Consider the following 12,945-nt stretch of genomic DNA (forward strand, 5'->3'; position numbering starts at 1 on the left):
TGTTATGACATCCAGGGTCTTATTATGAAAAGAAAAGAAACCCTTTTTCTGGGATTTGTAATTATTATACTGTATATAAACTTGGGGAAAAAACTATCCTTGCTGTTTTGAGTGAGATACAGGTTTCTGAATGTCCTCTGCCTTCAGTCTTCCGGTCAGCTGATCAAAATCTAAACGGCATTCTATGTAACTAGCCGAGACGTCTTCCAGCAAATCCTTCCTTATACTGACTAAAGGTGGAGAAAGAGTTATCTAGCTATGTGATCTTACCTAGCTACTGCGCATGTGCAACTCCCAACAAAGATAGCACAGAGGGAAGATGTCTCACTCTGTAGCTAAAATAAGCGAGATGTCTCAGTCTGTAGCTAAAACGGAGACCTAAACACACAGGGTGAAAACAGGATCTGCAGCAATGTGCAGTACAACTAAAATATGTTTTTTTTTGAAAATGAAACCATGTAAACCTATACAACAAATTGAGGTACAACCTCAAAATACAAATATGAACCTAAAAATGAGCATAAGATGGACGCTTTAAATGAATCTAATTTCCTGTTAGAGTTTGTGGGTTCACTGCTCAGCCTGTGAACATGATCTTAGTAACAGGAGCGAGAAAAAACGTGTGCATGTATTTGTGTTTAAGTATGTGTTTATTCGCCGAATATAAACAGTTTTTGGCTTTGACGCGTTCCAGCTGTGCTCAGCAGCCACACTCAACAGCCACATTTCTAACATAGTTTGAAATTGTTTTGCATAGCTGCATACATACATACAAACACATCCAGTTTGAAGATAGTGGAGTGGGCCAAAGAGACAGGGCCAGTGGACACATACGCGCACACACACAGGCCAGACTAGTGAATGATTGCCTCTGCCAGTTGGAGCCAGGTAGTGAAGCAGTCAGATCCTGTGTCCATTAGCCATTCAGGAGTAGTGACTGTATTATTTCTAACCAGATGTTGTCTTGATCTTTCTCTGCCAGTAAATACTTTTCAGGTGGTTAAACTTTAATGGGAAGAAATAATCTAAAGGGAAAGTTATAAGGAGCTATAAGTCCAATACATCATTTGCCCACCAAGCTATTTCTTCAGAGCGGGTATATGACTTAGTGGCAAGACAAAAAGGATGAAGAGTGTTCTCAGATAGTTGTTATAATATTGTGGTAAATCTTCCTATAAATCACAAGGCAATGATGGATCTTTTTAATTAATGATTGACTAGTAAGACAAAAGAATCAAAAGAGAATATAGCCTTTGTTGATAAAAGACAAAGTACAAAGGTACAGCACAGGATAATTAACATGAAAGCTTTGTGTCTCTATACTGTGACCGGCTGTCCCTGAGGAGAAGGTCTGTGTTTAGTCATATGAGTGCTAAATGTTAACGCCTTTCCAAAATACATGCATTTATCAGTTTGTGGTGTGTCTTAGTTTTATGTATACAATATAAAACATGTTCTTTCACTCTAGATGGCTTCTACTTCGTCATCACAGTTACAGTATATCAGAGGCTGTGTGGAGTTATATCACAGGCTGTGTGTGTGTGTGTGTGTGTGTGTGTGGCCCTGCATGTGTGTGAGCTTGTGTGCAAGCGTGCAAGACATTACATTCAATCCTGTAACCAATACACCTGTCTACAGAGCCAGAGAAAGAGTCACATGTCATGAGTAATATATTTGTTCGAAGAAGGCCACTTTCCTGTCCATTCAAAATGTCAACTAACTTACAACAAAAACGGGCCTGATATAGTGGTGTTGTTATTGTCTGCGTGTTACCCCCAATTGCCACCGGTTGCAGAACGGCTGCGGATCGGCTTTGTGCTCCGCCGTTTGTCAATCCCCACCAAGTCCGGATATATTGCGGAACAACTGCAGCCATGACTGACACAATGGACATAGGACCACAATGGAAATAAGTCCTGGACTTTATTGTGTTTTTATCCTTGATTGTATATGATGTCTTTTCATGTGTAAAGCATTCTTGATACAATTAAATAAATCAATTTAAAAATTAAACATCCGGTTACTTTTCAAAATTAACCAGATGTTTTATTTTGTTTCTGCCATGTGCTGAATTGCTGCGGAGCTCTACTGGGTCCGGCAAAAATAGAAACTCTGCATATCTGCTCCGGAGGGTTGCGGACTGCCAGAGCTGGGATGGAGTTGAGACGCAGCCGCTCCGCAGTCAGTGAAAATTGGGGGTTAGTGTGCGTTTGTGCTGTTAAGTGCCTATCTTTGTGTGTTTACCTGAGTGTGATGGCTGTCCATGTGTCTGTGCAGAGAGGTGGAGCTGGAGGAGTTTGACTTGCTGTGACTGTCATCCTCCAGCGACCCTGAACACACAATATCAAAAGCACAAACACATGACTGCAAGTCCTCCCACACAGACAGATACAGACTGAAGGACACCACACTATTCAACACAAGCAGGGGTTGAAAAAGCTTTTTCTCATGCTTAAGGAAATGTTATGAAGAGACACCGTAGTTGTCAAACTCTTAACATTTAGGGAATACTGCGATCACCCTCCAACTCAGCTCACTTCAGTATGTCATGCAATATTCCTTCTCCCCTTCATTGGTGCCCATGCAGTGCTTTTATCTCAGCATTTTATCTCTTCATGAAGTGAGGGATTATGTGACTTTATTGTGACATGGGCAAAAAGGTAATAGATGAGTTAACAGCTTAGTCTGGCCCACCTGACTACTTTCTTCACTGCAAGTGATTGCACTTAGTCTAGTTGGAGGACTTTTTAGGACATTCTATTATAAATTATACAGAATTACAGCAGTAGCCTATTCCTTATTTAGAATCACATGGCCTATATGAAGCCTAATATTTTGTTGTAGGCTCTCCTCATCTAGGTGCACACCTACACAACAACATGATACTTCCATATATTTGTAAATACATTCAAAATGTATTAAACCTGCTGTTACCATTGGAGATCTGGTTGCCATTCTCTACAGGGGCGGGGATTGAGGAGTGAGGATGTGTGTGGTTGTTGGCATTCTTGTCCTGTAGTTGCAGAGATGGTGATGTGGGGGCAGAGCCGCATTCTTCCCTTCCTGGCAGATTGATATTAGAATTGAATCCTGGGAAGAATATAGGAAAACACGCTACATGTCAGAGTGCATGGCATTTACAGTAGATACTTAGACTAAATCATGCATAGTATTTGTGGGGTACAAAACAAAACAGTGCAGGGAATCTGTTGTTTTAACTGGTAATATTTAGCTAATAATATGTTAACTTCCAGCATGTTCTCTCAACTTGGTCCCACCCCTTTTCCATCAAGCCTTTTAAAAAGTATTCATCTGTTCTGTCTGGCAGGAAGGCGACTCCCCATGACGCAGCTACTCAGGGCTCCCATGTCCTCACATACTGAATGAGTAAGTGACTGTGGCTCCATATATGCATGGGAGTGTGAATGGGAATTTGTCAGCTGCCGTCCCAAACTGAGACTGTATGCCTCCGGGTCCCCCCATGGTCACAAGATGCCTAAATATAGACTTAGCAAACTCTACAATAGGTCCCATGGGGCAGATGTGTATTTCTGAGGGACAAAAGGCCAGGTAGAGGGAGGGAGTCCATGTGACAGTGGCATGCTTGAGAAGAGTCACTGAGTGAGTATTTGGATTTGTACAATAAAGACTATAATGAGGGAGAATTGGACTGTTATCCAATTTTGGGAAATCCGTATGGTGCTGTTAAGGCACGAGGTGTCTTATGACATTGATTCCCTGAAGCCTGCCAAGACCACCTAACCTCTTCCCCTGGCGTTCCTCTGGTTTTCTCATTCCCTGAGGATGATGAACGGGAGAGGAGGAGGATGAAGAGGCGGCTGCTCTTCACAGAGATGTCTGGGATAGAAACTGTAATTCCTGGCCACTCCCACAGCGTCAGGTATCACACTCAGTCATTAACAGCTGAGAGAGAACGGAAGTAGGCCATCCTGATAAGCCCTTCGGCATCCCTCTGCGCCCTGATCTAAGAGGACTGCCAGCTTTGCCTACTCAAAATAACAGCAAGGTTGTGAACCCCAGTGCCAGGTTCCCCTCTGACATACACACTGTTTCCATGACGCCAGCAATTTTCTGCGCGGCTCCAGGTGCTGACGAAGAGTCAAGCGCAAGATGTCATGTGAGGCATACAGTATGCGTCAGCCTGTGCACTTGCTTTCATACCATCACTTATAAGGAGTTAAGCTTCCTGCCCCTTGAACTTGTTACATTAATAGACATATGACATAACTATTTCTCAAGCAGATCCACAATAATATGAGCCTTTAGCAAAATGACTGATTATTGACCAACAGCTAATACTTTCACTTGAATATTCTCTGCATTTGCTAGGTAGTCAGACTGCTATCGGTTGAAAATTAATGAGTTGTTAATAAGTTGTTATTTGATATCCATTCTCATCATTTTACTGCTCATGTATTATTAACCCAGCTAACTAATACATTTGGACAAAACACTCACAAAACACTATGGGACACCACAGTTTCTATCTTTTCTCATATGCTTGTTTTCTCTAGCCGCAGTATCAATGGGAAAGTCACTTTCGTAAGGGCAACAAAAAGTAATTTCTTTGTGGGTTTGAAACCTCTGACCTGAGGAAACTCCCTTTTCATTGACTAAGTGTGACAAACATGTTTGGCCTCTTTTTGCAAAGGTCGACCTGCATCAGTGTCATATAGCCTGTATGTTCTCTGCATGTAGTCCACTGAGCTACAGTAACACACAAACACAGCTAGATCATACTTATTGTGCATGATGATGCGAAATGGGCTACATCAGCTAGCTCATTAGGCAACATGTTAGAAGGCAGCTACAGCAGCCAAAGGGCACTGCACTGGAGACTATAACAAATGGGCTGCCTCAGACGGGCCAACGAAGGTGGCTGGCTACAACACCTGAATCAATATAAGGAGATTCTAAATCTAAAAAAAAGGGGATTAATGAGAAAGGCTGTTAGGTGCTGGTCCATCTCACATCCCTACCACTCAAACACAGAGAATGTGTGTTATTACTTACCTACAACCCTACACTACTTCTTTAGTACAGGAGGTAATCACCCAATAACCGATAAATCATGTGGCACAGAGTAGGCTGAGACTTTGATCATGACCTCATCACAGTAGATAGAACACACACACACATACACACGGGTTAAATGGGACGAAGTGTGAAAAATTATAACAAAGCAAAGTTTAACTCCCCACCCCCTACACATATACTGGTGGTTTGGCCTAGTCCGGCCCAAGTTATCCCAACAGCAAATGGACCATTCACCCATGAATGTAGATGCATTTAAAAACAATGACTGGAACAGAAGGGATAAATAGTTATCCTATTGTTGTGGTGTTCAAAACTTGTGTTGTAGGGTTCAAAACGGTTTATGTTATGTGATCTTCTTTCTGCTAGTGGTATAGATTTGTGGAACTGTGTGTGAGCGTGGACGTGCACTTGTGTGTGAGGAATACTGACAGACCTCCATCTCTCATCTTGCGGCCAGAGGTGGACTTCCTCAGAAGGCTGCGTCCAGAGCTGAACAGAGTGTTGAGCTCATCCAGGGGGCTGGTCAAGGGTCTGCCATTGGCTGGGTTGAACAGCAGGGGAGATGAAGAGCATGAGTGTGCTCTGCGAGGCTCAGGACGAGACATCTTCACTGGGGAGTAGGGCGGTGGCTTCCCCAGTGGTTCCCCGCTTGCCCTTTGAGAGGATGAGATTTTGGCGGAGTCCGAGCTCCCTGTGACAGATGCTGCTCGGGTCAGAGTCAGGAAGTTAGCCTCAGGCGGGAAGGGGAAGTGTGAAGGAGGTCTGTAGGGAGGAGGTGGGGCATTGGTTGGAGGAGGTGGAGGGGTGAGTGGAGGTGTGGACTTCTTCTCTGGCATGAGGACAGTGAGGCTAGGGGAGGAGTCAGCCCTCTGGCGGGCATACTGTGGAGATAGGGGGCTATCTGGGCCAGTAGCATAGTTCAGGTTAGTCTCAAACACAGGCAACTTCTTGACCTCTAGTGGGGTGAGGGGTGACTCATCTGAAGCAGGAGAGCAGGTGACGGGGGAGGGGGGAAACACCAGGAGAGGTGGACGGTGGGGCAGCAAGTTGGGGAAGGGTGCAGGGATGTCGCAGCTGCCATGTTTGCCATGCTGAGTTTTGGGAGCTCCGCTGTTGGACGTGTTCTGTAAGTTATTGATGTCCATGGAAGCTGTCACCACTGCTGCCATCTGTTTTGTCTCCCCGATTTTAGGAGGAGACGCCCCTAATCCCACCAGGCTCAAGCCAAGAGCCTCCAGTTTGGCTGCCTTGTTAACCACAGAGGCAGGAGTTGTACCATCTTTGTGGGGGTAATACTTCATCTCCTCATAGACGGCCTCTGAGTCAGCCAGCTCTGGACTATCAGGAGGCTCTTGGAGGCTCCGAGCCCGTGGCTGGGAGCCCAACATCTCTATGTACACGTCCTCTTCGTCTTGGCCCTGGTAAAGGCTCAGGCCTAACCCTTGTGGGGCATCTACAGAGGCTGCTTTCTGCATTAAACCACCAAACCCTCCAAATCCCCCAGCACGGGAGAGCAAGGCCAACTTCACATCAGCAGGACGCAGCTGGTGGATGTGGGGTGCTACAGCGTTGATCTCCTCATACGAGCCTGTGAGCTTAGTGTTGGGACTGCGCTTAGGTTTGGGGGGTGGCACCTTCCTCATGGTTGTGTAGTCATCACTGTGGGGACGGGGCTTGGATAAGGCTGAGGAAATTTTTAAAGAAGCAATTAAATGCAGAGAAGGTTAAGGCATTAGGCAGCAGCATCAAGGCACAAAAAACTAGTACCAGTAGAGGTGATATACCTGCAGGGTCTGTGGGGGATAGCTGGGATTTAGGCGGGCTTCCAGCGGGCGAACCATAGCCCTCTGGAGTAGGGCTCTCTTTGGCTGCCATCGTCAACCCTGCACTAACAGCTTCATAAGATGCACTGAGACGAGTGTTGGGGTCCCTCTTTGGTTTGGGCGGAGGTTGCTTACGAGGAGAGGAGAGCCCTCCACCACCTAACCCATCCTCGTTGGCATGAGCTACCTGCTGCAAGGCTGGTTTGATGGATGGACTGGCAGAGGAAGGGACCATGTTGTCCATAGCAAGGGGGATGGGTACCGAGCTAGACCGAAAGTGGCGAATGACTCGACTGCCCCCGTTGACCTCATACATTTTCCCACTTTTCTCCACAACCCTACAAATGGGGAGAATAACAGAATTCATACTTAAAAGAAAGAAAAAAATAGTTTGACCATTTGTATTATCTTAATCACTTGAATGATGAGTGCTTGACTCATGCTTTTCACAAAAGAAGCATACAAGCTTTAGCTACAGGCAGATTTTTTTTTCTCCTCTATCAAATAGTTTTCTGATCCAGATTGAGTTAATGAGATCATTTAGATCACCAGTATTCTCACACTTAATGTATGCCTGCTTCAACTGTCACGCCACAAATATGAGCTAAAGAGGCCAATTGGAGGATGACCAAAGAGATTATGCTTTAAATCTAATCTCCTTGCAGTAATTTGAAAACATCCAGTTTGATTTTTTCTTTGCTAATCTGTGTGAACCATCTGTTTGTTTCAGGCTCGCAGGCAGGGGGTGGCAAAACGTGTGTATTTTAAAAACCTGAAGAAATTAGGGGAGTTTTGGTGAGTATTAATCCCCTCTACAATATGGCAACTGCAACTCCTCTCCCAGTTGGCCTACTGACACCCCTCCTCCTGGTGGAAGCCTCCCTGTGCTCCCGTCTCAGCAGCAGATGTTACATGCACAAAGACACACAGAGGACACAGACATCATGTGTGTTTATGCTCACTTTCATCTTTCAGGATGTTTTGATTTATCCTAATGTTAAAACTCAATTTTAATAATTAAAATTGATCAAAAAGTGTTACAAATGTCAGTGCATTGTGGTGACTTTTTACATTTTAGTTTATTTAACTGTGGCCATTGCTTGCATGATACATTACAGTGAGTGTTTTATTCCACTGTATTTACTTTTACAGGTGCTTTAAAGCTTTATGTTTGTCTAAGAAGATGAAAAGCAATAATCAGATCACAAATGGTAATGTTTCCTCTGCACCAAAAAAACAGATACCATGGAAAATAAAAAAATAAAATGTATTATGCAGCGTACCATAGAGGACATAAAATATATTATATGTACACATTCACAGGTTTGGTAGTGCTGTAATGTATAAGTCACATTTCAGGTACTACCTTAAAACAAGACTGTAGTTTTCAAACATTAGAAAAATGACATACTGAAATGAAAGTTGTTTATTTAGCACCCCCCTTTAAGGAGCTTCTTAATGCTTTTTTTTAATTTTCTTTTTACTTTTTTTAACGTTTTCTAATTTAGCCCTCCGGGGTTATTCAATTTTCTCCAGGCATATTAGAAATAGTTGAGGTGGAGATAAGGAAAGCGTTCCATAGGTGCAACTCCACACTAATACAATCTGATAACGCAGCTCATTATCTGACTATCCATCATGAAACATACAATTGAAAGCCTACAGCGCACATGGACACAATGACATCACTAACTACACACATACACACATACACACTTGCAAATTGTTCCTTCATACAGTCATAAATCCTGTGAATGACAGTAACTGCAGTTTGTTAACTTTCCAGGCTAAATACATAATACTTACAGTCACCATGAAGCCATCACATTTAGTATTATGAATTATAATATAGTTAGTAATAAAAGCCCTATTTCAGGGAGAATATAGTCTTGATTGGTTGCATTAGTACAAAGTAATCAGTAGCATGGTGCAAGCCTATCCCTCCAAACAACACTTGAACTTTTTAATCAAATGCATATTTGGCGAGAACGGGAATAAAATGACATCAGAAATACGAATGAAAAATGGGGAAAATACAATAACCGCACATTGACATTGCTTAAATATTTACGTATCTTTGCCTTCACATCTGAATGAAAGCGTGTAAGGTGTTGCTAATTTACCTTCTGACAGGCTGATCCTCTTCCTCGCCCACCGGCTCAGGCCTCTCACCAAGGGGTGGGCTGTTGCCAAGGTTGTTGAGAAGGCTGTTGCCATGGCAGCGCAGGCGGTCGCTCTCTCGTGCGATGTCTGATGCATTTTGGATGACTAAATGGTCGTAGGTTCGCAGCCCCATGTCTTCTGCCCCCTGCAGGAAACGCTGCACACTGCACTCCTCTTTCTGCTGCAATGACAGCCTGCGATGGACGCGCTGTCTGGCCAGCCAGCCACGCACCACTGAGACATAAGGAGGACAGGAGGAAGACAGAGACGTCAGAGGTGTCAGGGAGATAAAGACAGATGAGCCCATAAAGAACAACATGGGTTGTAGGGTTGTTATTTTGGATATTACCTTTCTGACAGGTGATGATCTTTTTATGAAGCTGGTAGCAGCGGTCGTTGAGCTGGTCTGCTTGCCAGTATCTCAGAAACACTTTGCTGCTGCCCATCTACACACACAAAAACACAAGTCATCTGATCACACATATGTGCAAAAGCATTATTGTACACTACACTGTCATCAACATCAGCTTCTGGGAGTCTGACTGTCTTCTGCTGGAAATCTCTAGAAAAGAAAGTGTGACTTTCTAGTTAAGAGATGGTAGAGCAGTGATATAACAATGATGCATGTTAATAGGTGGGTGTGGAGTGTGGGGAGGGTATGGAGTTTGCATGCTAACACTGCATTCATGTTCTGATTTAAAGGGCATTTTAGGGGTGACAGAGGTCACTCTATGCCAGGAGCACAGAACTGTGGGGGTGACATATTTTCACAGACACTATTCATTCCAACACACGCTACTTGTAGGAGTGGTATAAAAGGTGTCTGCAGGGCATTGTGGAGGAGTGTGTATGCTTGCGTGAGGCGGGAGCTTATGTGACCTGTAGGGTCCCACACTCAGACACAACAGAAGTCTAGCAGACAGAACAGAGAGGGGGGCAGACGGGTCCGTGCTGCTGTGTGTATGTGTGTGTGTGTGTGTGTGTGTGTGTGTGTGTGTGTGGGGAGAATGATGATGAGGTGGATGGTGGTGATGAGGACAGCTGGAAGAGTTGTCAAAGATTCCATGGGATCTTTCAAATAGAGGGTCAGGGATTAAGCAATTTGGCAAATCTTTTGTTATTGATGGAGACAGAAAAAGAGGCACCATACACACACCCTACCTGCCATCCCTGGAGATTGGCCTGTTGCAGAACTGAGCGGCATCTCTCTTCTGGTGACAATTTCTTCTTGTCTCCCAAAGTTGGGACCACAAGGTCTTTATATCTGAGACACACAAATAAAAATGGAAAACATTAGAGCTGAATTGCTGAACTTAAAAATGTAGACGGCACATAGTAACACCTCGTTTTCAGAAACAATGGGTTCAAGGGTCAGTGGGGTCATATGGCAGACCAGCCAAACAGCTGTTCCTATTGGTGTTGGCCTAGGCAACCGTTGCTATGAATGATCAGCTGGACAGAGACAGTGGTTTGATTGTGCCTGGGACAACGGGGGCGAAAAGGAAAGTGAGCTAAAAATGTTGACACCAAACCCAATGACATGAAAATGAAAATATACAGTTATTTATATGTACATGTTAATGTTTTGTATGTGGTGTAAATTCTGAAATGTGTACACATGAATGAATGAGTAGTGTAAGGGAGACAGAAGTGGGCTTATAAACGTAAAATATCAATTTGAGTGCCTGGACCAGATTAAAACTATGTGACTGGAATAAAAAAACATTCTCCCCTTCATAAGCAGTTACTTTGGAGGGGCCCTTTTTTGTACTGAAGAAGAAGAAAACGTGAACATAGTTAAAATGGTGTAGCTGACAGTGTGTGTTACTTCTGGTGGTGAGGATACGCATGCCACTAATATTATACTTATAATATATGAGAAAATTATCATACACTTACTTTGAATAGCTGCAACAGAAAACATGTTATATGTACAATTTAAAAAACAATCTAAGATAAAAAGTTGGAGTCACAAAGGCACACAAATACTTTAGGCTTTTTTTCTACAGCAGATATTTTGACTAGTAAAGAAAAAGCACAGTTGTTACTAATAAAATTAACAACAGCTCTGTTCTATTCAAGTGTTCCAGTAAGCCATGATGGGACAGTGAGGCAGCATGTACAATGGAATTCAGCCATAATTAATTTTATCATTTACACCTGTGCCTTTTCCGAACTGTGACATGTCTTGTGGCATGTCTATGACTGTTTTCTTTTATGTAAAAGGATTATTCAAAACTACATATAAGTATAAAAGTTACTGTGGAAATATGTTAAATTAATAAATATAAAGTAAGTATAGTGTCATATTGTCCAGGAGTCCTGCTGTATATTATAATGCTTTTGTATAACCTTTAAACATCAATGTATACTGTATGTGCACAGATAATAGCACAGTTATGAGTTAAACAAGAATATCCGCAAATATACAAAACCCCCCAAACTGTTCATCAGTGGATCGGTGCATCTGTCCGTCTGTATTTGGTCTCTTTTGTCATGAATAAGGCGCAGAGCCAGCTGATGGTGTGCCACATATGATGAGTAAAAAAAATAAAATATAACAAGCAGATGGCTGGAAGCATAAACCACTTGTGGTGTCAATAGTGAGTAAGTAAGCTCATGTGAATGTGAGTGGGGTCTGTCTGAACTCTCCTTAACCCTCTGTAGGGTAATACCAGTCCTGCAGACAGCACACCCCGTCCCCCTGGGCCTATAAAACACAAAAGGAACTCTGTAAAGCCATGACCTCCCCTATGAGGATATGAAAACCATCGCTGGTACCTGATTTTTACAAGACCCAAGGGGGCTTCAAGTGGAGTCAAAGAAGTGAAATAATACCTCAGATAAGAGTTTAAATAGAAGGCTACGGGGCTCTAATGGGGTTCTCTGTGACCAACAGGCCATCAGCTCACTGTTAGTGAGCGTCACAAAGGCGGTAATGCAGCTGGAATTTAAACATCTCACTTCCTCTCCGAAGCTGCTCCTATCTATCACACACTTTCAGTTGCTGCATTCTCAAATCCAACTGACTCTGTTGACTTTCAACCTGGTTATTAGGTTAAAATGATGGATATTTTTCTGTAGGTGACTTAATAACCTTCAATTGTGTGTGTTTATCCACCAGTGGAGGTAATGAGGATGTGAAACGGTCCATATAGAAAACATGACCTAAATGCTTGGAAGCTGCATTTGTAACACGCTCAATGAATAATGCCGCTTTCTCATCTTTGCAACCATGAAGAACTGAGGTAAGAAACAAGGTTCAAATAGCAGTATTTGATCTTACACATTGGCAGAAAATAAATCTGGCCACAAAACACATCATAAACTACAAATAAAAGCAACAGTAAAATAGATTTCCTCATAAATCACTCTGGTTACCAGGACAATAACGTAATTTGCTTCAGGCAGCCACTTTGACTTAGAGAAGTGGCCGCATAGGTTCCAGTGAACAAGTGTGTGTTTGTGTTCACGAGAATATAGCAAACTCAAGATTAATGGGTGATTTTTTGTCCTGTCAGTTTGATTGGTCAAGGGTCGAGGCCTGTTTTGAAATAGTGACGAAAGGAAAGTGAAAAAGATTTTAAAAACAGAACACAATTGAGATAGTGTGAGTAAAACTGGCAGAGAAAAAACGAAAGATAACGATTGAAATTAAATGTGTTCCTTTCAGTCAATGAAAAAAAATAAAAACACTGTCAGGAAGAAAGAAGAGGTAGGATGATGAAAGAAAAACTAAACAAAATGGCAGTGCATGAGAGGGAGCATGTAAGGAAAGGATAAGAAATTGAGTAAGAAAGAGCTCTGTGAAGACAGCAGGGTAGTCCACCCCAACTCTGAAGAAAGAGAGGAGAGAGAGAGAGAGAGAGAGAGAGAGAGAGAGAGAGAAAGAGAGAGAGAG

The 12,945-nt window shown here is 42.9% G+C and overlaps 1 protein-coding gene across 7 annotated transcripts in view; it reads right to left on the reverse strand.

The window, feature by feature from the left end:
* The window catches only part of myo16 (myosin XVI), a 119,539-nt gene that overhangs the window by 11,167 nt on the left and 95,427 nt on the right, over positions 1-12,945 (reverse strand). For 6 of the 7 annotated variants that reach the window (XR_004334039.1, XM_032529125.1, XM_032529124.1 and 3 more), the window contains exons 28-34: positions 10,206-10,308; positions 9,394-9,490; positions 9,005-9,278; positions 6,843-7,219; positions 5,492-6,742; positions 2,935-3,090; positions 2,245-2,330 (exon numbers count right to left, since the gene is read on the reverse strand). Coding sequence is in view for 6 of the 7 variants with exons in the window: in XM_032529125.1 (XP_032385016.1) it covers positions 2,245-2,330; positions 2,935-3,090; positions 5,492-6,742; positions 6,843-7,219; positions 9,005-9,278; positions 9,394-9,490; positions 10,206-10,308 (2,344 nt within the window). In the remaining variant the exon portion in view is untranslated. The remainder of the gene's footprint in view (positions 1-2,244; positions 2,331-2,934; positions 3,091-5,491; positions 6,743-6,842; positions 7,220-9,004; positions 9,279-9,393; positions 9,491-10,205; positions 10,309-12,945) is intronic. The other variant, XM_032529121.1, reaches the window with a different exon arrangement.

Source organism: Etheostoma spectabile, chromosome 11 (assembly GCF_008692095.1).
Source record: "Etheostoma spectabile isolate EspeVRDwgs_2016 chromosome 11, UIUC_Espe_1.0, whole genome shotgun sequence".
NCBI classification, from domain to species: domain Eukaryota; kingdom Metazoa; phylum Chordata; class Actinopteri; order Perciformes; family Percidae; genus Etheostoma; species Etheostoma spectabile.